Source organism: Penicillium paradoxum (genome assembly GCF_028828445.1).
Source record: "Penicillium paradoxum strain IBT 22861 chromosome Unknown utg000007l_segment0_segment0, whole genome shotgun sequence".
In the NCBI taxonomy this organism is placed as follows: Eukaryota; Fungi; Ascomycota; class Eurotiomycetes; order Eurotiales; family Aspergillaceae; genus Penicillium; species Penicillium paradoxum.
Genome location: NW_026643185.1, coordinates 3,819,198 through 3,843,186, shown reverse-complemented (window position 1 = coordinate 3,843,186; position 23,989 = coordinate 3,819,198). Strand labels below are relative to the sequence as shown.

The following is a 23,989-nucleotide window of genomic DNA, read 5'->3' as shown; positions in this document are numbered from 1 at the left end:
CATTTGTATTCGAGCTCCACCACGTACATGTAGGAAAACGGTGAGATCATCGACAATTTTAGATAGTCTGGCCGTTCCATGCACGGACCCAACGCTCCACCTTGAAATCGATGCTTTAACATGTGGTGAAAGAGATTCGGAGAGCTCTGTCGAAAAGCGTACAACTCTACCTAGACGAGGATATCCAGGTTGGGATGGCATGGCGCTGTATCCTAGGTACTCTGGACAAGGCGGAACGGTCAAACCTGCATGTCCGGTTTGGTTCATTCAAATCATTCTACGGTCCCTCAAGTCTTCCTTTGATCCACTTGACATCCTCACTTTTCGACTTTGCTGAGTCCAAAATTTCATAATGAATTATCCTTACTACCCCGGTTCCCAGTCGCAGCCTTTCGAAGTCTACGGATTGCCTACCCCAAACCAGTCAACGAATGCCCAATCTGACACGTTCGCCCCTCTGGTGAGTTCTTTGTTTCCCGACAATCCAGATTTGTTGCTGATTCGACTGTTAGACTAATTACGACGAGAACCTGCATGGCTTGGACCCCTCGTTACGCCTCAACCCCTCATCGTCCTTTGTCTCACCACCGCATTCATCGCCCGAATTGTTCATTAAACACTCTGCTACAGGCAGCGATGTTCCCAGCAATCAGCGACTGGGCGACGCCCCATGTGACGGCGATGAAATCCAATTCGCCGATCCTTCCTCACTGAGGAGTAGCAGCGAGGAGAAGGAACCGGATTCTGCGCAAAGCAAACGCAAGGCACAAAACCGAGCGGCGTATGTTATATATCAACCCACGTGGCTTGACAAGCCCTCAAATACCCCAACCACTAACGTTTTCCAACCGCTACACAGCCAACGGGCGTTTCGGGAGCGCAAGGAACGCCATGTCCGTGATTTGGAAGACAAAGTGAACGACCTGGAACAGACATCTCAAACACTAGAAGCCGACAACGAACGCCTAAAGCGCGAGTTGGCTAAATACACAACCGAGAATGAAATCCTGCGCGCGACATCGCACCACACAAACCACACCCCTGTCAACGTCTCCGAGGATCAGGAGCTAACTGTTACTGGGCCTATGAGATTCTCCCCCACAGACTTCTATTCTGCTCTCATGCCAAATGGACACGCAGGGTCTCACAGCAGCCCACCTCACCGCCTTATTGTCTGCCCAGTTACCGGTGAGAAGCTTTTGGATTCCGGTGCTACGTGGGAGTTTGTTCAGCAACATGAGCTGTTCAAGCTCGGCCAGGTTGATATCGTTGACGTGATTAAGCGCCTGCAGGGGATGGCCCAGTGTGATGGGCAAGGTCCTGCTTTCAGGGTAGGCCAGGTGCGTCTGGCTATTGAGGAGAGTGCGGCTATGGGTCGCGATGAGTTGATCTGATTTCTCCCGGGTATCTTTTTGCTTTCGAGTGCCGCTGATGCGGTTACACGTTGATGTTCTTTAGCGTTGGCTCTGATAGTATCAGCAGGATGGATGGCGATTGTCTCATTTCGTAGTCGATCCAGTATAAACTAGATCGGATTATATGGGGGCGTTTAGGTTGTTTTTGTATCTTGGCCTCTTTATTTCATGCACATGGAATGGTTTTGGTCGGTCTTGGATCAAATTTCTACAACTCGGTACCTACATGTAGGTATTGACTAGATAGACACCAATGTGAACTCCAGATTGGCTAGAAGTTCAAAACATTTCTTGATCTTTCAACGTTCACATAGTGATTTATTATGCATCTTCGACCACCCAGCTGAGTGAGACCTACTGGAATTGGAAAGCAATCAAGTTTCATTAAAGCTGACAAGCACGTAGTGTCCAACTTGAACCAGATACCCTCAACCACTCATCTGAATCTTGTCGATAACAAAAAGGGTGGAATTTATTTTGGTTGTTTTTATAATATACAGACATCATAATATTTGCATTACTTTTCAACAATCGCAGGGGAATCAATCCCAGTCGTCATCATAATCTTCGATGTTCAGGTCATCGTCTTTCTTGTCCTCGTCGTCACGCTTCTTCAGACGAACATCACTTTCCTTCAAAGCGCCAAGGTCGACGAGCAGACGCTCAATATCTAGATGTATGGTTAGTATATCCATTTTCGATATATTCCTGCGTCAAAAAATAACCTACCTTCAATCTTGGTGCGCGGGCCCTTCAACTGCTGCAGCGTGATAAGCTGTCTCTTGATCTCGGTATCCTTATATACCAAAATCGTGGGCGTATTCTTCTCCGGGTATCCTTCGATGCACATATCGGCACGGATCTCACAGAACTTAATGTCACCGAACTTGGCAGCAAGCTGTCGCCAGAGCTCTGTCAACAGGCGCGATTCGACATTTCCGCCCATGGATGTAAGATTGACGAGAACGAAAGCATTGTTCGATGCCTCTGTCACTTCACGGGCATAGTCAACCTTCTGGAGAGGGTAGACCTGGTTGAAGATGCTGGTTTGTTGGAGAGTGGAGAGCTCGGCGAAGCGTTTTTGCCTGTTGAATAATACCGTAAGTAACAGGATACCCCTACTAAGTATTTCGATAATTATTTCACAAGCTTACCGATAGCTTTCAAGGAACTCTTCATCCTCATCATCTTCCAGTGCGGCAAGCTCGTCGAGGTCCTTGTCCTCGAGTCGATTCTCGTGCGCTCTGTGCTGCGCGGCGATCAACGCCTCTTGAATAAGAGGTTCCGGGTCTTTGGGCTTTTCGGGAATAATGCCATGTTGGCGGAGGATATCGTTCCTGTACATTCAACATCTGGTTAGCACACTGATACAGTCTATACCTTGCCGGCAGCGGGGGTGTATGCAGTAAATCAGCTTACCACTCGGTATCCTCGTTGGGGTTGACTTCAACCTGCATAGTGGATTGAGTTGATCAAAGCTGTGTAAATCCACTTCAATCCCAAACGAAATATGGAGAAAATGAGGGGATCTAGAGGGACAAATGCGCTGCCATCAATCATGATGCCACCTGTTTGCAGTGTTTGGTTCGGGCCAAACACACGGAAGGCCACCTTCAACTTGTCCCCAATAGCCAGTTCTGAGCTTGAGAGGGTTCGAGATACATTGCAAACTTCATTTTTCTCATTGTTCTCATTTTTTTCTTCTCCTCTGCTTTACCTTCGTTACGTCTTCAATTCCTGGGGGCTATGCGAATGTTGTAGTCGTTCACACCGCCCTAACTTGCTTCTGTGTACTCGACCCGTGTCCCAATTGCATCCACTCCACCTTTCTAATACAGCAACCACTCATTGCTGGTGCGATCCCAGCTGCTGGGCAATATGAGCTATATGAAGAAAGACGAAGATGCGGATCAGGTCATGATCAAGCTTGATCGGACCTCCGTATTCCAAGATGGTGTGTGCAATCAACAATACCCCCTGGCGCCGCCATGCGCTTCACATATTCAATGCTGACCAGACAATTCTCCTAGCACGCTTGTTCAATTCCTCTCCTATCTCGCCGCGAACATGCCGAACATTACTCACCAAGATCGCTGTCCTCATGTTCACCGGGGAGCAGTTCCCTACAAATGAAGCCACCACTCTATTCTTCGGTATCTCCAAGCTCTTCCAGAATAAGGACCCATCATTGCGACAGATGGTGTATCTGATCTTGAAGGAGCTGGCTGGCACTGCCGAAGATGTGATTATGTCGACAAGTATCATCATGAAGGATACTGCGGTAGGAAGCGATGTTTTGTACCGGGCCAATGCTATCAGAGCGCTCTGCCGCATTATCGATGTATGTCGCCGGTTTCCAGGAGCTCAATTGGATAATAGATCGTTGGAATTCGCTGACAATTTAAAAAGGGCTCCACAGTACAGGGTATCGAGCGACTGATCAAGACCGCCATTGTTGATAAGACCCCCTCGGTGGCCTCCGCGGCCTTAGTTTCTTCATACCACCTCCTCCCCATTGCGCGCGATGTCGTCCGGAGATGGCAGAGCGAAACACAAGAAGCGGCCTCCTCATCGAAATCGTCAACTGGTTTCCTCGGCTTCGCCTCGAGCTCACAGAGCCACGGCATCTCTAGCTCAAATTTCATGACCCAGTACCATGCCATCGGTCTCCTGTACCAGATGCGCTCGCACGATCGCATGTCTTTGGTTAAGATGGTACAGCAGTACGGTGCTGCAGGTGTGGTAAAGAGCCCGGCTGCTCTTGTCTTGTTGGTGCGTCTGGCCGCTAGATTGGCCGAAGAGGACCAAGGCCTTCGGAAACCTATGATGCAGATGTTGGATGGCTGGCTCCGCCACAAGCATGAGATGGTCAACTTCGAGGCGGCCAAGGCTATTTGCGATATGCGCGATGTCACCGATGCCGAAGCAACACAGGCAGTTCACGTCCTCCAGCTCTTCCTGTCCTCCCCTCGGTCGATCACCAAGTTCGCTGCTATCCGTATTCTTCACAACTTCGCTTCCTTCAAGCCGCACGTCGTTAACGTCTGCAATCCCGATATCGAGTCCCTTATCTCCAACTCGAACCGCTCCATTGCCACGTTTGCCATTACCACACTCCTCAAGACCGGCAACGAAGCTAGCGTCGACCGTCTGATGAAGCAGATCTCAGGCTTCATGGCTGATATCACCGACGAGTTCAAGGTCACTATTGTCGAGGCGATTCGTACTTTGTGTTTGAAGTTCCCCAGCAAGCAGGCCGGTATGCTCGTTTTCCTCAGTGGAATCCTGCGCGACGAGGGTGGTTACGAGTTCAAGCGCACTGTTGTTGAGAGCATGTTCGATCTGATCAAGTTTGTTCCGGAAAGCAAGGAAGATGCGCTCGCCCACCTCTGCGAGTTTATTGAGGACTGCGAATTCACTAAGCTCTCGGTCAGAATCCTTCACCTGCTCGGTACTGAGGGCCCTAAGACTACTCATCCGACCAAGTATATCCGCTACATCTACAACCGTGTCGTGCTGGAGAACGCTATCGTTCGCGCTGCTGCTGTCACCGCATTAGCCAAGTTTGGTGTTGGCCAGAAGGACCCCGAAGTCAAGTCTAGTGTTCATGTTCTTCTCACCCGTTGTCTTGATGACACCGACGATGAGGTGCGAGATCGTGCTGCCCTTAACCTCCGCCTGATGGGCGAGGAGGATGAGGCGGCGAGCGCTTTCATTAAGAATGGTATGTGCTCGTTAGTGACTGGCAATAGGAAATTTACTAATTTTTCTAGACTCGATGTACTCTCTCTCCACCTTTGAACACCAGCTTGTCATGTACGTGACCTCGGGGGACAAGGAGACCTTTGCTACTGCTTTCGACGTTGCCACCATTCCCGTTGTATCACACGAGCAGGCTCTCGCCGAAGAGAGGACCAAGAAGCTCACCTCGGCCACCCCCACCCTCAAGGCTCCCTCGGCCGGACCCCCGAAGGGCAAAGCGGCAGGCGGTATGGCCGAGGCTGCCAGCGCCTCTGCCACTCAGAAATACGCCGAGCAACTCTTGCAGTACCCCGATCTCAAGGCGTACGGTACTTTGCTCAAGTCCTCCTCACCCGTCGAGCTCTCCGAGAGCGAGACCGAATACGTTGTTACGGCCGTCAAGCATATTTTCAAGGAACACATTGTGTTGCAATATGATATTAAGAACACACTTCCCGATACCGTTCTCGAGAATGTCACCGTGATTGCCACAGCAGAAGAAGAGGACGTATTGGAGGACGACTTCATCATTCCTGCCCCCAAGTTACCCACAGACGAGCCCGGTGTCGTCTACGTTGCTTTCAAGAAGCTCACCGGCGAGAACAGTGTTCCCATCACCTCCTTCACAAATATTCTCAAGTTCACTAGCAAAGAAATCGACCCCACAACTGGCGAACCAGAGGACAGTGGCTACGATGACGAGTACCAGGTGGAGGATCTCGAACTGACCGGAAGCGACTATGTCATCCCGACATTCGCCGGCAGCTTCGACCACGTCTGGGAACAGACTGGTGCTAATGGCGAGGAGGAGAGCGAGACCCTGCAGCTCAGCAACATGAAGGGTATCAATGGTATGTATCTCTCCTTGCTATCTCCATTCCCAACAATCATTAACAATCTTACTAGATGCTACGGAACAACTGATCTCAGCCCTATCTCTGCAACCCCTCGAAGGCACCGACGTCGCCCTCAACAGCAGCACACACACCCTCAAGCTCTTCGGCAAGACCGTTACCGGCGGCCGTGTCGCCTCTCTTATCAAGATGGCTTACTCCAGCAAGGCCGGTGTCACCACCAAGATTACCGTCCGTGCAGAAGAGGAGGGTGTTGCCGCGGCTGTGATTGCTTCTGTGTCTTAATTTCTCTCCTTTTTGTTGTTACGTGCTTAATCCTGGTTGGGGGGACAAGAGCGTGTGTGTTTTTCATGTGTCTTGGTTTGTTAGATTGCGTTGTCCACCCCTCAAAACTTGTCAATGCAACTTTTTCTTCCAAATATCATATCATATTCATGCCCCTTATTGGTGTTTCTGATTTTTTTTCTTTTCTTTTTCTCGCAATATAGCAGCAGGCATACTTAACCTGCAAATATATACCATGTTTGCTGTCAAGGACTGAATAGAGATAATATCGAGTGTTTGCCGCTCAGAAACACATGATGTATATTGCCAAAGAAGCACATATTTTTGGAAGAAAAGTGACTTATTTTGTTTTTATATTCCTGTCATGCTATGAAATCATCCCATACAATAGTCAATCAAGGACGCAGACGCTGGGGGTCACGGGGGAACAGCGAAGCCAGACGAACGTTAGGCAAGCCAAGGAAGAACATAACAATACGGTTGAGACCGAGACCACCACCGGCGTGAGGGGGGCAGCCCTGGCGGAAAGCATTGAGGTAATCCTCGAAGCCCTCCTGGTTGGGCTCAAGACCCTTAGCGCGCATAGACTCCTCCAGCTCCTTGATATCGTTGATACGCTGGGCACCGGACATGATCTCCTCGCCACGCATGAAGAAGTCGTAAGAGTTGGAGAAGCGCTTGTCGTTGGGATCCGCCTTGGTGTAGAAGGGACGGACGGCCATGGGGAACTTGTCGAGGACGTAGAAGTCAGTGTCGTACTTGTCGCGGATGATCTGACCGAGCTGCTTCTCCATGGCGGTGGTGAAGTCGTTCTCGAAGCGCTCCTGCTCGGAGACGTCGACGCCGGCTTCCTTGAGCAGGGCAACACCGTCCATGTAGTTCATGCGCAGGGCCTTGCCGTCCTTGGGCAGCTTGAAGTCGCCAGCCTTGGGGTAGGACTTTTGGATGGTGGCGATCTGGGATGCGTAGCGCTCCTTGAGCTGAGTGAGGATGAAGACGAGAAGGTCCTCGGCGAACTCCAAGACCTCGTGGTAGTGGTTGCGGAAGGTCTTCTCGAAATCGAGACCGGAGAACTGCAGTCTATGTTAGAAATCATCTCTCCCGTCCGAACATGTTGTTTAATCTTACCTCGGTCAAGTGACGGTGGGTGTTGCTGTCCTCGGCACGGAACACGGGGGCAATCTCGAAAACGTTCTCCATATCACCGGCGATACACATCTGCTTGTAAAGCTGGGGGCTCTGGGCCAGGTAGGCGTTGCGCTTGAAGTACTTGACCTCGAAGACACCGCTGCCACCTTCGGTAGCGGCACCGACCAGCTTGGGTGTGAAGATCCAGCGAGAGCCAGACTTAATCATGTACTCAGCGAAAAGCTCGGAAACACCGCTGGAAATCCAGGTGATAGCCTGGCTGGTCTCGGTCTGGAGATCGAGAACACGGTTATCGAGACGGGTCTTGAGGGTGACAATGGGAGCACCCTCGGCATCAACCTGGGCACCCTCCTCAGTGTTCTCAGGAGGAGGACGCTCAGCATCCTTGACCTGCATGGGAAGCATCTGCGCAGCCTCGGAGATCATGTAAACCTTGCTGATGTGGATCTCGAGGTAGCTGATCGAGGCGGAGGAGATAGGAGTGTCGGGCTTCTTCACAGTACCGGTGACCTGGACGATAGAGTTGACGTTCAATCCACCAGTGTACTTAATCATCTGTCGGGAAATGGGTTCGGCGGCAGCAATGACGGCCTGCACTTTTTGTCCCTGCTGGCGCAGCATCAAGAATGCAAGCTTAGCACTCTGGACACGCGCATTGTCCACACGTGCGACAACAGTGACTTCCTTCTCGTAGTATTCCTCTGAGAACTCGCTGAATCGGGTGGCCGGGGCGACATCCTCGGTCTCTGGGAGACGACCGTATAGATCCTTGGCTGTGTCGTTGGCCTCCTGGGCGGCGGCCTGGGCCTTCTCTTGTGCTGCGCGTGCAGCGGCCTTCTCGGCCTTGATCTTATCCTTTGCGGCCTTCTTCAGGGCATTCTTGCTGGCGCTCTTGGTCTCACCTTCCGCGGGGGGAGCGGCGGCGGCCTGAGTTTCCTCAGGCTTGGGACGGTGGGGCAATTCGGAGTCGGCCATGGTGCTGTGACAGCAATTAGAGAAGGAATGTGGTAGGGCGGAGGAGTATAGCGCTTACCTCAATAATACTCTATTCCAAGAGACTTGCAGGGCTTAATCCAGTAAGCTGATTGTAAATAGAGCTGCAGAGAAAAGTGTTCCAAGGTTGACTCACCCCGCCGGATACCAAGCCCTAAGAGGGGTAGGCGGTGTGGAGACTTCAACATTTAAGCAGATTGGACGGAGTATAGCATTACCAGAGGCCCCTTTAGTCCACATCTGCGCGACATGTTACTCGGTTTACAACAAAGGTGGAGGGGTTAATGGCCCATTATTCGATTATACCATGTTCTGTCCACAGGGATGTTGGTATTGAGGCCTGACCTATCAGCAACAACTACGATTCCTCCATAGGTTGAAAGCATGATCATAAGAATGGATACTCATTGAGTGTATTTTCAATTGTTTTTGTGCCTGGGTGCTTGTAGATATCCAGCATCAATATACATAAATGTACCCTGATGCCATGTTTATGCTAAATCTCGCATCGGTGTAATGTATAAAACGTCTAAGGTTCCTCGATAATCACGCAACAGGCCAGCTCGAGCTCTTCAGTGCCCATTGAACACCCTTGTGTACATTGTCAGCAATTGTCTGGGGAACCCAGGCAGGCTCTCCACCACTGTACACGCCAGTGCGAACAAGGATCGATTGCCAGCTGCTGCCGAATTTACTGCGGTAGGAGTTGGCTCCTCGAATATCCGATTCTGGGTTATCGCCAACCATGTAGACTCTCTCCAGGGGAGGAAGCTCTGTAGAGGTACCGAAATTCCTCAGGCGATTCCGAAGTAATTGACGCTCTGCAAACTCGTAAGTGGGGTGGTAAGGCTTCCCAATGACGGTTTTCTTCAACTCAATGCCCTTGCTGGCACCACCAGTAGTCGCAGCCCAAACACCCTCGAGTGCTTCTCGGAATCCACCCTGACCAAGACGCGGCAAGGGATAGGCGGCTGCCCACCACAGGTCTGGGTTAGAGAAGTACAGGTGAGGTTGGCCGTCCTGCTGGTAACCGTGGTTGGGAAGATCGATCCGGCCGTTCTTCTCGGATAGAGTACCCATACGGCCCTGCTCCGAAAGCAGGAGGTCCATAATCACCTGAGTATCCAATGCCCAGTCCCTAGGATCGTTGAATACAAAGATGGCGTCGACCTTCAAGCTCTTTGATGGGTCATTCAAGTCAATGGGACTCGGAAGCGGACGGGCAAATGTCTTGTAATAATCGACGAAATTGTTTGAGAACGGCCAAATAGCTGGATTGGCCATGAGAATATCCGCCGGGGTGACAACGTTTTTGAACCCGTACCTATTACCATTTTGTGAGAATCAGTCTCTAAATGATAGAAAGGGGATCTTGACGTACTGTTCTGCGACGCGCCGACAGTTATCCCCATCACCACCGGCCACTAACACACATTTGTGCTCCAGGGGGCTTGACTCATCCGATCCTTTGACCAGCTCAGCAAAGGGCGAGTGGCTCTGGACAATGTCCGTGGCATCTAAATGGATGCCTAGCTTTTTGCTAATATCCGCGACACGCTCTGTCTCATGTTTACCCCCACCATTGGTGAGCAGAATGAAAGGGATGCCTTGCTCCTTCAGGAGGGCCAGTGAATCAGCGGCACCGGGAATAGGTTTCGACGCGCGGAGAAGGACGCCATCGATGCTACACATGGTTAGAGGAAATGTAGGCGGTTTGCGCTCGCTCTTGGATAAGACTCACTCGAATGCAAAAGCGAAGTTGGGAACCGGACGAGGACTAGCTGTTTGAATAGCTCGACGAGTGATTAATGGGCGAGAAAGAGACTGGCGTTGCAGTAGGCCAATTGACCGCCAAACAGTTTGCGGTCTCATCGTGGGTGTGGTTTTGGAGATGTGTACAGAAGGAAAGGTACGTCATTGCGTTCCCGTGGGTGCGGAGTGCCGGATCGGCCAAATCTTGCCCGTTGAACCCCCCGCATATCCCCTGGTCCGATCTACAACTGCAGCTCCTTGCAAGCGGAGTCCCATGCATATCAAACCAAGCTAAAAATCAATAGACACCCTATAAATACGTACTCAGAGAGAAAGTATGCCGATCGTTAATTGCCAGCATGAATACCGAACAGCCCTATGAAAAGCTTTGTTCTATGTAGGGATTCGAAAATGCCATCCCTAGGTTATTAGGCTAGCTTTGTCCAAGTGGGTTATAGCTTGAAATTATTTACTCTCTGTTGGCAAGGTAAGACAACTCAATACAAGGATATGAATGGTTGGGTTTCGTATAAATCATGATACGCTGCATAGCAACAACATTCACGTTCAACAAGATGGCTCTGAGTCAATCACATAGAGACCCAGGTCAAACACGGAATCGAGTTCATCCTCAGGGCATTGATCGATATTCTTCCACACCCACTTGTCGATTTTGGCATGCGATGATTCGGGTATTATCTCCAGGCACCCAGGGCTGATACCAAGACCGCACACTCGAGAAAGGTTCATTTTTAGGGCCTTGCAAAGATCATCAGCAAGGATCACTGTAGTGAAATCCTTGTCATAGGGTGCTGTGAGCTCCAGCTCACGAATCGGTGTCGGGGATCCCCTGGGATCAAACGCGGGAAGAATGAGCAACCCGTAGAGCAAATCAATAGGTATTCGAAGAGACTTCAAGGCGAAAAGTGCCCCTAGAATGCCAGATGACCGTTCCGCGAACATCTCGCGATTCGAACGGTGGATGGTCAATGATGTCAGCGTAGTGCAGAGCTGCTCGTTGATAAGAATATTCTCCAATACAAAGGCATTCAGGTTCTCACTGCCACATAACGTCAGGCTGGCCAGGTTTGGGGGCCATCTGAAAGAAGGCATCGCCTCGGCATCAAACCTCCCACCAACCTGGAGGTATTTCAGATTGGGTGGCCAATCTTCACCGGAACCGTCATCCGTGATGAACATCGAGGATGGAAGCTCAAGTGATTCAAGTTTATTGAGACCGCTGATGGCTTTTTTAAGAGCGGAAAGCGCAATAGGCTCAACTACTAGGTTAAGGCAGAGATAGGAGATCTCCTTGCATTTAGATAACGGTGCAAGGCTGTTGATTCTGAAGAGAGAGGTCAGATCAAGTTTGCATGGATTTGTTTTACAAGTCACAGCTTACGCAAAAGAGACCCTTGGAGCAACAAATGTTTTCAGATTTTTCTTCACTCGACCTAATAGTCGTGCCGTTAGACTATTGGAGCTGTGGTGTACCAATAACCCGAGGTTCAAGATTTGAACAAATGATCCTAAATCCACTTTCCGTTCTCGGGACCGGACTGACGGACACACAGTATTGGTAAAGAGGCTGAAGCTATTCCCTTGGTCGAGTTGAGGTCGGGAGTAGAGAAACTCAATGCCAGCGGAATACCACTGGCGAGAGACCAAACAAAAGCGGTAAAGGGTGGCTTGAAAATTAGGCGAGACATCCTCAGACCACTCAACATAAATGAAGTTGGCGATGTGGACTAAGACCTCTGTAGGGAGGTGAACATGTCGGCGAGAAGCCATGCCTTCAGTGGTGAATCTTGGCATTTTCCAAGCCAATTGACAAGTTTTCAAATGAACATCATAAGAAGATAAATTTCTGCAAATAAGATCTTTCACATTCCCTGAGGACTGAGGCCAGTCAAAGGAGTGTGAGGGGGAGTAGACGAAAAAGACATGAGGGGTGGGATAAGAATCAACAATGGCGATGTGAAGATCGGCCGATGACGATTCTTATCGTTTTTCTGCTGGCAGATCCAAGTTCCCCGCCTTCAATCAATATCTACCGCCTTGGGATTGTTTAACATTTTACTCCGTACAATGTATTGTATACAATCATGATAGTGTTCTAAGATTGAAGGCAAAGCTTTAAACGGGAAGGTGAAGCTATCCTGATATTCGTGGAGCACCTCGGGCAAGGTCAGAATACAATGGGTGACTAAGACTATACTCTTACAAACTTTGACCCTTAAACTGCTGTCTGTACGGAGTAAAAGGCCCAAGCTCCTTCAAGCCTGCAACCTCCAGTCACCATGCCCGATAAGAGAAAGGCCACCATGCCAACTCCATCCTCTAAACGTCCTCGGATATCTTACGGTGAAGATGAAGATGACGGTGAACCCTCGGTAGCGCCCCTGGAGCGTCCCAGTAACAATCCCTTCTACGGCCAGAAGGGCGCATTCCCAGGTCTGGACGATGGAGGCGATGAATTGCTATACGGCCCCCGGAAGATGGACTCGAATATCTGCGCATGGTCCGGTATGTATGCTTTTTGTTCTATGGGGATCGTAATTCCTCTTCTAGGACTTGCCGAGTCTTTTTTGATTTCCCCGAATCGTGATTCCGAGTCTAGACTAATTTTTGCTCGATAGATCTGAAGCGAACTCACTGCCAGGCCTATTCTCCGGGCCCGTTAAAGCGACAAACCTCCCAGAATCACCATCGAATGTGCAAGTCGACGCAAAACCACCTAAAGCGCCTGATACCCCACTCCCAGAAGTCTTCCTTGTGGACGACGCCTACATCGCTCCCGTGGAGGATTTGAACAAGAACAAGCTTGCACATTCCTCTCTAAAGCTTGATGAAATCTACCCGGAGATGCAAACATCATATTACGGCCTGCTTCGACACCGATTTCTCCTCTTGCGATCGACTCTGCGATGCAGCCCACCTGCTGATGCTATCAACGCCCTTGACAATGATCATCCTATCAGCCTGCCCCGAAATGCCGGATCTGCGCATAAAGCATGGCGTCGGCTCTTGGTCACAGTCGATCCACAGATGGTTCAACTGGCATGCATGGACATGGAAAGCGTGTTAGCAGTACTGGAGATACTAGCGCGGATGGTGTCTGATGTTGTGCGGAGTGAAGACGCCCAACGTGTACGGCGCATTGGAGTTTGGGCCTGGGGCCTTTTGGGGAAGTGCTGGGAGGTTGGGCAACTTTCTAGCCAGGAAGTGGGGATCATTCGAAATCTGGGCAAACGGGCCACGACTATCTTGCACAAGGTGCAAGAGCTAGAGAAGCAGTTTGAAGAAGAGGCCGATTGGTCGGAGTCAGATTCACTAGAGGATCATCAGCAACGAACTCCCGTCGAGAAGGAGGCAGAGACCGAGGGAGACGCTCAGCCCGAATCTACAGCCCAGTATTCAGAAGAGACTAAGCAGGAAGTCCCACCGGAACCTACAGCTCGAGGGGAGAAGGATACCACTCAAGAAGCTGTGTCGGAATCTGTGGAAGCACCAGACTCGAGTATGCCTGATGCATCGGTCGAACCGTCCGAGTTGGAGGCAGCCAAGGCGCGCTTGCAAGCTCAGCTGCAGAACAATCCCGACTCTATCCAGACGTCTGCGAACTCCGACTATGAAGACTATGAGGGTTATAATGATTATGAAGAATTGACCAAACAGACTCATGCCCTGCTTGATATGATCATCACTGTGGTGGGCGAGTTCTTTGGCCAACGGGATCTATTGGAGGCACGAGATGTCTGGATTTAGGTGGATTTGATGTGCATAGACATTTGTATGAGATACCCATTGTTACATATTGTTAATTCCGAGTTATAACGTGCCAATGTCTTGTGGCTTTTATGTAGGGCCTGGTGATCTCAAAGGCCATCAAGATCGGCTGTGCTGGTCTAAGCTTTTTGCGTCATGCGGAGCAACTTGACTTCTTCACCTCTTTGTTTCCCCCAAGTTTCGAGTAAAGACAATCCCATTCCAACTCTCAACAGTATGGCGCCAACTGTTGAGATAGCGATCCCGAATACCAGTCTCTCCAGCACTTCCCCGCCTTACACCGTCTACCACATCACCCTCCGCCTCCCGCTCCGCTCCTTCACAGTCCCCAAACGTTACTCGGACTTCTCAACGTTCCACAGCACACTCATCTCCCAAACGAATGCTCCTCCACCAGCTCCTCTGCCTTCAAAAACTTGGTTCTCGAAAACTATCTCAAATGATCGGTTACGCGAAGAGCGCCGCTGCGGCCTAGAGCAGTACCTTTGCGCGATCAACGAGTCCGATGATAGTCGTTGGCGCACCTCGCCCGCGTGGCGAGCATTCCTCAATCTCCCCACCGCAGTTGCATCAACTGGCAACGGATCAACCAACACCTCCACGCGACTCCATGCCGCCATCACAGACCCGGCCTCTACAAACGCACCAATCACCGACCCAACGTTATGGCTCGACTATTACCGCGACATGAAGAACCATTTGCATGATGCACGGCTACAACTTTCTCGCAGAGATCAGGAAACAACCCCTCAGAAGCAGCATGAGAGCTCTGCGCAGGCAAAAGGCAGTCTTGTCCGTGCGGGGACAATGATTACCACTCTGGACGATGGATTGAAAAACTTGGGACGAGGAGAGAAGGGCTCCGAGTCACATACATCTTCAGGTCTTGGTGGAGGCGAGATCCGCCGACGAAAAGATTTACTCATTAACGCGCGCAAGGAAAAAGATGGTCTGGAGGATCTTTTGCATGCTATGGCTACCAAAAGCCGACTTGATCATACTGTCGCATCTATCCAGGATAAAGAAGCTTTGCTGAATACTGGCAATGTCACTAGTGATGGGGGCTGTGGGCGCAGGACGCCGGCGCGGGCGGGCAGGGTACTTGGTAAAGAGACAGAGCGCACACGAGAACTTGACAACGAAGGCGTCCTGCATTTGCAGAAGCAGATGATTGACAGCCAGGATGCTAATGTGGATGAACTGAGGAAGATCATTCTTAGGCAAAGGGAGCTCGGTACTCAGATTAACGAGGAGCTCGAGGTGCAGAATGATCTGTTGAGGTTGGCAGATGAAGAAACCGATATGTTCGTTTATGCCCTTTCAACACTTTTGTGCGCTGCTAACGAGACGTCTAGATTGAAATCCAAGATTGATATTGGAAGAAAGAGAATTGGGAAGATCTCTTGATTCTACACGTGTTTGCTTTCTTATTCATGAAAAGCTCTCTTTGTAGCTGATCTTTTGGCATCATTCCAGCGAAGTAATTCCAGATAATGTCTTCATATTGCAAATTCATATCATTTTCCTAGCATGGATATCTTTTTACCCAGTAATAATCCTGCAAAATGGGTATTAGATGCCGATGACCATTCTGTGTCGCTGCAGCCTGGGCTTGATCAAGTCTATCTTTCAGATCTGCAAAGGGGGTTCCTCTCTGATCAATTGCCTCAAGAATAAGTTTGAGTACAGATTTGTCACCGCGTTGTATACAGACAGCGAATGGGTCATCAGCGAGGACTAGTTTATGGGGTGAATCCATGCACATATCCATGATATGGTCGTGAAGATCAGGATCATGATCACAATGAGGACGGCGATCATCATGCAAGGCTGAAGAGAGAACAGAAGTCGACCGCCTACCCATGAATATCGAGTGGTCATGAACGCCATTGGGGAATGCGAGAGTAGAGGATTCACCGCCATCTCTCAGCCCCTGGACAGACGGATAATCACCACGCATCGCGAGAGGATCCGCACCCCTCTCCAGCAAAAGCCGTATCTCTGCCGGTCGGCAATCGAACTTGTTACTTGTGTCTCTATGTGCGAGAGCCCAATACAAGGGAGTCGCGGCAAAATAACCCCGGTCCTCGATATCAGCACCGTGGGCTAAAAGCAAGTCAAGAATGACGGTAGCAGCCTCGGTGTGACCATCGGTGCTGGGAAATACTGCAGTGGCCAAAAGAGGGGGCTCAGACTTGAGCAAAGGAGTTTTGGGATCAACTCCTCGTTCAAGTAACCGCTTCACCACCCCTGGCATTTTCCGTAAGACAGCGTGAGATAATCCTTCTTGTGCCTGAATGCTTTCGGGGTCAATCTTTAACACTCCTCGATCCAAGACCAGTTCTGCCATTCTGTCGCCTCCCAAGAACGCCTCTTCTATCAATTGCTTCTTTTGGTATGGGGTCGCTTCTGGTTTCGGCGTTGTTGGAATAACATGAGGCCTCGGCATTTTCAATTCGATACCTCTGTCCATCAGCATTTCTATCATACCGACTTTACCAGAGCTCAATGCTCTGGTGATAGCACTTTCATGGGATAAAGATGAGGCTTGCGTCGGATCAGCTCCTCGGTCGAGAAGAAATTGAAACATTTCTGTGGACGTCAACGCCGCCTCAGCCAAAGCAGTTTCCCCGCGGGAACTGTTGCAATTTATATCGGCCCCGTAGTCGATCAAGAGCTCGGCGATCGGTATATTGTCCATTTTGATTGCCACACACAACACATTCTCCTCCGCATTCTCTGTTATGTCTTTCTGTAGATGTGCACCATGTTGAAGAAGCAGCTTGACCACTCCAATATGCCCACTTTCAATGGCTAGGGTCATTGCTCTATTGTAACACTTTCTATCAGAATCATCGCAGACTCCTGCCAGAAAGCCTCGCGCTAGAATGCGCCGCACAAGGTCTTCCCAGCCATAGTTGGCAGCTAGGTATAGAAACGAAGCTTTTGATGTTTTATCCTCGTCGATTATCTCATCCTCCAGATCGATGAAAGTTCGGAAAACATCACCAAAAGCTTTCTGCTTATGTCTTCCGAGCAATCTACTCCCACTAGTCATTAGCAATGCGAGCGAAGGCAACTTTCTCGCGACCTCCTTTGGATAAATGTCCGCTCCGCGAGCTAGAAGTAAATTGAGGACTTGGAGTTGACCATTTTGGGCGATATGGTAAAGGACGTTTCTGTTTCTGTCCATCTCAGAATCGAGATCGGCTCCATGGTTTAACAGTAGTTCCACAATCTCTACATGGCCATTCTTGGCCGCATAGGAGAGGGCTGTTGAACCCCAAATATCTTTATCAGGGTCTGCGCCTCTTTCCAGGAGTAATTTGACTATTCCAAAGTGCCCATGTTCAGCTGCAGACACGAGAGGTGCGGAAGCTCCCTTTGGCGAGGCGATCTCGGCACCTATATCGAGCAAATATCGGACCACGTCTGTATGCCCTTGGCGGCACGCAGCATGTAGTGGTGTCTCAGTCTGTATCCCTCCCCGGTAGTTGAAAGAGTAGCCTGCATCGATTATAGCCTTCAGAGCAGCCAGATGGCCATTTTGTGCTGCAACACAAGCCAGCACTAAGGATCCCGGGTCGCCCTGGTAGTCAGGGATGCCATAGGCGAAAAAGATGTTTAAAATGGCAACCACCCCCCGGGCTGCCGCCAAACTGAGTGGGGTGAAATGGTTTGAGTCATCCCTAGGATTCGCTTCTATACATTCCCTGCAACCCCGCGTTTGTCTGATTATTCTAGGGTTGCTTTGCTGCAGTATCAGACGTGCAATGTTTTCATGGCCTCCCCTCGCAATCGCTATGAGCGATCGTCGAAGGTTGTATTGACAAAAGTATTTCGAGGCTCCAGCATCAGATGCTTGGCGTGCCGTTTCTTCAAGGTCATGCTGTGCCGCCCAGACAAGGGGGAAGGCGTGTGATAGGCGGACGGCTCTCTCATAGAGGATTGGGTTCAGCAGCAGATGTAACCGTTGACATGTTCGGGCCAAAGAGTTGAGATAGCGCTCCTCCTGGATATATTCGGTGACTAAGTCAATGAGCTCAGCTGGAAGATCTGAGAGGGGCATGGAGGGCGATAAAGATGAAATGACGTCGGGAATATGTGTTGAGAATTGAGCCTAATTCTCCCCTTTGGGGCTAGTCAACGCTACGCCCAGTTTGACAAGGATCCTTCTCCGTGCACTGATAAACTCCATCTCGCATAATCGAAGCTATTCTTACCATATAAATCCCGAGGAAGAATAACCCTGGAAGATATCTGTACCAAAGAGTTCTGAAAACACATTTCAGAACACAGTTAAAAGGACCACCAAACAGACATCGCAAGGCCATGGAAGTAGCCGACCATCTGAAAAGCTTCATTTGACCTGCTTGTTTTCTACGGTTGGACCAAGTTCCCTTGACTAGACACTTATTAAGGTCTCTATCATAGTGATCCAGGTATGGTGGTTTTCTACCAGCTTAGGACTAGGCATTCCCAGGTAGCAAATTTGATTTTAATCCAAACTGACCGCCGAGAGACTATGCGAGATACTTTGTTAGCATATGTCGTGGTTCTTTAGTGTAGTAGCCATATCCAAGCAATCGTACATGTCCTCACAAAGGCGGCATGGAATTCATCACGGATGCATGTACGGAGTAGCGCTGAAACTAGCACGAGGGGTCTGTTTCATTTCAAAACTGCGACTTTAGAAGTAATATAATTATTTCCTCGGCCAACGAACTAAACAACAGAAGAGCCCAACAATTGGGTTCAATATTCCTTGTTTCATATGGTTTGACATGCTTCACCGAGCGGCGTACAGAATTGTTGGAATCGGGTTATAGATCACCTAGGATCGGCTCCCGGGGTCTAGCTCTGTCGAACTCTGTCGTTTGTTTGTATGCAGAAATAAATGGACAGAGCATATGAAAGTACAGGTTATATTTATGATGGAATATCCGGCGGGAGATACGTTTATGGAGCCTTCGATATGGTATGGTTCGTGGATATATATCAGGTGTTTGTCGTTGGGTTCCTACTGTCCATGCACTGGAAATAGCTACTGACACATTAGGAATCTATTAGCACGCAACAAAGATCGAACGGCAGTCAATCTTTGACTCTAGAATTTACATATAGAGAGCATTTGCCTACGTTGATGTGCAACGATACCTAGGGCAGTTCATTTGCTCCTAAGAAAAGACTCAAACATGGTAGCCGGAATTATTAGCTCATTTCAAACATACATAATACATATATAAAGAATACAAAATATGTAAGTACTTTGTTCTCTGACGATATCGATGGCATCCAACTTGCTCACCAAATACTCGGGACATAAAATTGAGTTGGTGCACACGGGAAGTGGGCCCTAACGGCCCCGTCAACCATGGGTGACTAGAGCATAATCTTTGACCCACGACGGCATAGGCTCTAAGTCGGTGCAGGTTCGTCAACTAAAGTGGGACTTGAATAGGTTGTGGATCGCGGGATTTATCTTCAGCTTGGTGGTGAGGAATCGAGTGACTCCCGACAGGCATTGAATGTAGACCAAACTCAAAAATGTACGAGGCAATATCCACACCTAGGCATTTGAGTATCTTGTCCCTAGGAGGAAATTGTACCGCCTATCATTACTCACAGTGGAGTTCAGGCGCGCAATGATACAGACTCTATTGCCGTTCCGTGCAGTTCAGTTCCCGTGCACCTTCGCCCCCATCCTTTGGCCCACAATTCAATTTAATCATGACATTTGATCGCTCCCAACTTGCCTTCTCTGCTTCTTGTTGACAGTCTAGTAGGCTAGCATGGAATACACGAGAGGTGACGCTACTCGTGTCAATAGACTTCCAACAGGGTTCACTGCGGCATCCTCCCAGCAGGGATTATTGCAGGTTTGCTTATCTATCTGCCATATATTAAAGTCTGTATTGTACGGTAGATAACGAAGTACATCGAACAGAATATGGAGCGGAAATTGTTAATCTAGAAAATAGCCATCACATTTGGAGGCGAAGAGACTCCACCGGGCATGTTCAAAGGTACAGATGCCACGAAAAAGCTCCACCGTTGGAGTTCCTGGCAGGTGCGTGCCAGCGCCTCGAGGTCAAACAGTTCCCCTAGATTTCGTCAGTTAATAAGTATACAAAGCTTGGAGACTAAGCCTCGGAAACTTACCGATAGGCATGCCCCATCCAGCAAGCACATACTCGTGGAGGAATATATCGGGAGATTGAGGCGGATAGACCTGTGGGTCTGTCAGCCTTTTCTGATCGACTTGCTACGTGACGAGGACTTGGGATCTTCTCTCTGTCGCTCACCTCCCAACTGATAGCGTCACCGGCAATGGCGGCGAATCCTGTGTCCCACAGCCAGCGAAGGACTTCTGTGGTCGCTTCAACCCCAGCATGCTCTGGGCTGGGATTATCCGAATAAGCTTGCTTTTGGGCATCTGTCATCGACGTGTCCCATTCTTTGGTCACTCCTACACGGACGAACAGAATATCACCCTTTTTAAAAGTGATATTGTTACCTTGGGCAATTTCGAGGATATCGGCAAGCCGGACTTGGTGGGTCGAGAACGTGGTATATTTGATACCCTTCTTCTCTGCCCATGATGCATAATCGATCAAGACCCCACGTCCTATCGAAGGTGTGAGAGATAATGCCAGGGAATTCATGTGAATGGGATACGTACCTGCAATACCCTCTCGGGCCCAATGCTGGAGACCGATTCGATTATTCTGGCGATCATTTATCTCTTTACTGGTTGTTCCACCATAGAACACTCGTTCAGATTGACCAGGAACCGTCTGAGAGAAATGACGGAGGCCATCCCACTGACTGCTTTGCTCTGTTTGATACTCAATAATATGTGGGAAGCCATTGGGGGGAGATCAACTCACGGGGATTCATAGTATATATATCATCAAATGCTACCCCTCCCAGGAGAGGCACAATCTGATGATGACAAGGCTGACGGTTGAGATTAGGATAGTCCAATTTTGTCATCTCCCATCCCATTGTCACGCGGCGACCACATCTTATCTCGCTAGCGGAAGCAGCGGCGACGACCTCAGGGGTCAGAATAGCTAGCTTCCCCAGACCCTCCTCATGACTACCAGGCTTTCCCAGCCAGACCTGTCTAGGATTGGGAAGTTGATCAAATGGGGTGTCAAAGGGGGACTGGGCCATTATTTCGCTGCTTTGTTGTCGTTTCCGTCGTTTCTGTTGGTCGGAGATGTGAACAACAACTGCGAGATCAATGTATAGAAAGGTTCGGGATATCCTGCTACCTTGTCAAATCGAATGTCCGTGCAGAGAGTATGAACTTAACCGACTGTTGTTGACGCCGTAGTGGAGAGTCAATTTATGGGCTCACACTAGCCCCGGGACCAATTCCGCGGTGGTTTCTGCATCCTTTTCATCGAATTCGACCGATCGGCAGATCAGCATTCCGTATAGAGTAACTTTTGACCATTTTCTTGACACAACGTGTACGACGTAAGATACAGTCTGGACCAGCATTGGCTGCAGCCTGCAGTGCTAGTCTATACTGTGATCGGCCAGTCGTATTTTCATGAGCTCCATGCAGCTGGGCTAGCTCCACTGCGCGTCAAGAACAGTAGCAACCCCCCTACTCTTTTCAGCTACAAAGAATTCGACAATTCGCACACATTCCGACGCGTTTGGTGTGAAGTTGTGGATGGTACGGAGTACTCTCTTTCGCATACACTCACTTTGTTGGAATAGGTGACGAGAACGACAACCAAGATCGGATTACCACCATGGGTAAGTTCGGGTCTCAAACCAGTACCTATAACAGGCTGGTCATTGTCTTTGTGGCCGTAGGGTCAATGGTGAGCGCGCAAGAATCCGCAAGCTCGTGGCAGATACCTACTTATGAGCATTACAAAAATAGACCTATGGATATTGCTCTTCAATCATCTCCAGCACAATCGGACAGCCAGGATGGTACACCTACTTCGACCTTCCAGCTGAGGGCGAGCCGGGATACGCCAGCATTACCACCCCCACAATCTCGACAGCGAACGGTGTCTTCAGTGCTGGTGGTGCTGTAGGCACACTCTTCATAATGTGGTCCTGCGATTTCTTTGGTCGAAAAGCAAATATTCAGTTCGGTGCCTTCTTTTCATTATTCGGAGGAGCACTTCAGGCCGGCTCTAATTCACTGCCGTATGTCGCTTTCCCTAACCCATTCCTCCCAGGCTGGCGCTGACAATCTTTCAGCATGTTCCAAGCCGGTCGCTTTATCTGCGGCCTTGGGATTGGTATCCTTGTGACTGTCTGCCCCATGTACCTTTCCGAGATGTCAAGTGCTTTGCGCCGCGGCTGGCTCGTTGGTCACCACGCCATTTTCCTGGTGTTTGGATATATGCTTGCAGGGTGGGTTGGCTATGCTTGCTACTATGCAACAGGTTCCCTATCTGGGTTTGGCTGGAGATTTCCTCTCGCCTTGCAATGTCTTCCCGCTCTGGTACTACTTCTGGGATCGCCTTGGCTCCCGCGCTCACCTCGTTGGTTGATTTCGAAAGGCAAACTCGACGAGGCACAGCATGTTCTCGAACGGCTTCGCGAATCACCAGAAGATCCGGACAACTTGGCAGCCAAGGAGGAGTTCTTCCAGACCAAAGAGCAAATTCGACTCGAGGCCGAGAGATTGGCTACTCATGGCAGTATATGGAAAGCTGTCTTTACCAAGAAGTCATACCGGAAGCGTATGGCCATCGGTTTCCTTACCCAATGGGGCGCGGAATTTGGCGGACCTTTGATCATCGTGAGTTTAGAAACATTCAAGTTCAGAAAGTCAGCTCTACTGACAACGATCAGAACAACTATGCAGTTTTGCTATATACTAACCTGGGCATGGAGGGTGGTATGCCTCTGCTCTTGAGTGCTGTGTGGCTCACAACGGCCGGTGAGAATAACCATCCATGATGTCTTGTCAACCTCCTTAGCTGACCTAGCTTAGGAATAATATACAATCCTCTGGGTGCATGGCTCCATGACAAAGTCAATTCACGGCGTGGTATGTATATTACCGGATTTGTTGGTATTATCGTGTCTACATCTTGTCTGGCTGCTATGACTGCCCAGTATGCTGGAACAACCAACAAAGTCGGGAATGGATTCGGTATCTTCTTCATGTACCTGTACCTGGCGTTCCAAGGGTGAGATAAACCTCGACGTATCAATTTTCCCTTTGAGATAATTAACCTGACATTGTTGCAGTACCTTCTGCGATACAACCATGTATCTTTACGTCTCGGAGATCTTCCCAACCGAAATTCGCCCGATTGGCATGGGCTTTTCTCTCTTCGGTCAATTCGCTGGTGAGTTGAAACTTGAACTATTTGTCTACATAAGTCAACTAACATAATCAGCTACCCTCATCCTACTGCAAACCGCCCCTATGGGCTTTGGCAATGTCGGCTGGAAATACTATCTTGTCATCATTTGCTGGTCTGTATTCTTCATTCCAGGTATGCATTGGTTTCGCTTTCGACTATACAGACGCATCAAGCGACATTCAGCTAACAAGATACAGTCATTTACTTCTTTTTCCCCGAGACTGCTGGCCTCACCCTCGAGGAAATCGCCAAGAACTTTGGTGAGGAGGTTGCTGTTCACCTCACAGATGCCACAGACGAAGAAAAAGCTCGTCTTGATCACCAGATAACGACAGGTGCGATTGTTCAAACGTCTGTGAGCTTAGAGAAGGAGAAAGACACCACGCCGTCATCGCCAGATCAAGTTGAAGAGCAGCAAAAAGCGGCATAAACAGATTAGCGGGTGATACAGTTTACCCCGTGAAATGTCGACGAGCATCGACTCTCGTGTTAATTGGGGAGATGTCATGACTCATTGCCCATATAAGCCTTAGAACCTTCTAGATTTGAAAGGGGACTTATACCCCTGTTCCCGAGGCCCGCGCGCCCAAATTGGACGGTGCCTAGGGAACCAGCTAGAACAAAGATTCATCAATAATTGGGGGCTGTCCTGGAA

At 49.5% G+C, this 23,989-nt stretch overlaps 11 protein-coding genes across 11 annotated transcripts; 5 read left to right on the top strand and 6 right to left on the bottom strand.

The window, feature by feature from the left end:
• Positions 1-352: 352 nt before the first annotated feature.
• rsmA (putative bZIP transcription factor (Fcr3)) lies at positions 353-1,394 on the top strand (the record flags this gene model as incomplete). The annotated part of the gene is made up of 2 exons (XM_057179994.1): positions 353-460; positions 513-1,394. 2 exons carry the CDS (start codon positions 353-355, stop codon positions 1,392-1,394), a joined length of 990 nt encoding a protein of 329 aa, XP_057028380.1.
• A 563-nt stretch (positions 1,395-1,957) lies between these two features.
• N7457_008950 (uncharacterized protein) lies at positions 1,958-2,872 on the bottom strand (the record flags this gene model as incomplete). The annotated part of the gene is made up of 4 exons (XM_057179993.1): positions 1,958-2,085; positions 2,145-2,500; positions 2,570-2,752; positions 2,835-2,872. 4 exons carry the CDS (start codon positions 2,870-2,872, stop codon positions 1,958-1,960), a joined length of 705 nt encoding a protein of 234 aa, XP_057028379.1.
• A 421-nt stretch (positions 2,873-3,293) lies between these two features.
• Positions 3,294-6,295, top strand: N7457_008949 (coatomer subunit gamma; the record flags this gene model as incomplete). The annotated part of the gene is made up of 5 exons (XM_057179992.1): positions 3,294-3,369; positions 3,446-3,756; positions 3,825-5,139; positions 5,189-6,007; positions 6,063-6,295. 5 exons carry the CDS (start codon positions 3,294-3,296, stop codon positions 6,293-6,295), a joined length of 2,754 nt encoding a protein of 917 aa, XP_057028378.1.
• A 395-nt stretch (positions 6,296-6,690) lies between these two features.
• Positions 6,691-8,419, bottom strand: dps1 (putative aspartyl-tRNA synthetase Dps1; the record flags this gene model as incomplete). Its single annotated transcript, XM_057179991.1, has 2 exons — positions 6,691-7,368; positions 7,424-8,419. 2 exons carry the CDS (start codon positions 8,417-8,419, stop codon positions 6,691-6,693), a joined length of 1,674 nt encoding a protein of 557 aa, XP_057028377.1.
• A 564-nt stretch (positions 8,420-8,983) lies between these two features.
• On the bottom strand, positions 8,984-10,309 carry N7457_008947 (putative HAD superfamily hydrolase; the record flags this gene model as incomplete). The annotated part of the gene is made up of 3 exons (XM_057179990.1): positions 8,984-9,761; positions 9,819-10,121; positions 10,179-10,309. The coding sequence occupies 3 exons, from the start codon at positions 10,307-10,309 to the stop codon at positions 8,984-8,986; spliced, it is 1,212 nt and encodes a 403-aa protein (XP_057028376.1).
• A 447-nt stretch (positions 10,310-10,756) lies between these two features.
• N7457_008946 (F-box domain protein) lies at positions 10,757-12,004 on the bottom strand (the record flags this gene model as incomplete). The annotated part of the gene is made up of 2 exons (XM_057179989.1): positions 10,757-11,534; positions 11,592-12,004. The coding sequence occupies 2 exons, from the start codon at positions 12,002-12,004 to the stop codon at positions 10,757-10,759; spliced, it is 1,191 nt and encodes a 396-aa protein (XP_057028375.1).
• A 485-nt stretch (positions 12,005-12,489) lies between these two features.
• N7457_008945 (uncharacterized protein) lies at positions 12,490-13,957 on the top strand (the record flags this gene model as incomplete). The annotated part of the gene is made up of 2 exons (XM_057179988.1): positions 12,490-12,719; positions 12,829-13,957. The coding sequence occupies 2 exons, from the start codon at positions 12,490-12,492 to the stop codon at positions 13,955-13,957; spliced, it is 1,359 nt and encodes a 452-aa protein (XP_057028374.1).
• Positions 13,958-14,194: 237 nt separating this feature from the next.
• Positions 14,195-15,385, top strand: N7457_008944 (Qc-SNARE protein; the record flags this gene model as incomplete). The annotated part of the gene is made up of 1 exon (XM_057179987.1): positions 14,195-15,385. One exon carries the CDS (start codon positions 14,195-14,197, stop codon positions 15,383-15,385), a length of 1,191 nt encoding a protein of 396 aa, XP_057028373.1.
• A 118-nt stretch (positions 15,386-15,503) lies between these two features.
• Positions 15,504-18,047, bottom strand: N7457_008943 (uncharacterized protein; the record flags this gene model as incomplete). Its single annotated transcript, XM_057179986.1, has 1 exon — positions 15,504-18,047. One exon carries the CDS (start codon positions 18,045-18,047, stop codon positions 15,504-15,506), a length of 2,544 nt encoding a protein of 847 aa, XP_057028372.1.
• Positions 18,048-19,948: 1,901 nt separating this feature from the next.
• On the bottom strand, positions 19,949-21,157 carry N7457_008942 (uncharacterized protein; the record flags this gene model as incomplete). Its single annotated transcript, XM_057179985.1, has 5 exons — positions 19,949-20,082; positions 20,141-20,210; positions 20,284-20,606; positions 20,661-20,816; positions 20,869-21,157. The coding sequence occupies 5 exons, from the start codon at positions 21,155-21,157 to the stop codon at positions 19,949-19,951; spliced, it is 972 nt and encodes a 323-aa protein (XP_057028371.1).
• A 593-nt stretch (positions 21,158-21,750) lies between these two features.
• On the top strand, positions 21,751-23,764 carry N7457_008941 (putative MFS sugar transporter; the record flags this gene model as incomplete). The annotated part of the gene is made up of 8 exons (XM_057179984.1): positions 21,751-21,822; positions 21,885-22,159; positions 22,214-22,760; positions 22,814-22,901; positions 22,956-23,154; positions 23,216-23,316; positions 23,368-23,466; positions 23,532-23,764. 8 exons carry the CDS (start codon positions 21,751-21,753, stop codon positions 23,762-23,764), a joined length of 1,614 nt encoding a protein of 537 aa, XP_057028370.1.
• Between the last annotated feature and the right edge of the window lie 225 nt (positions 23,765-23,989).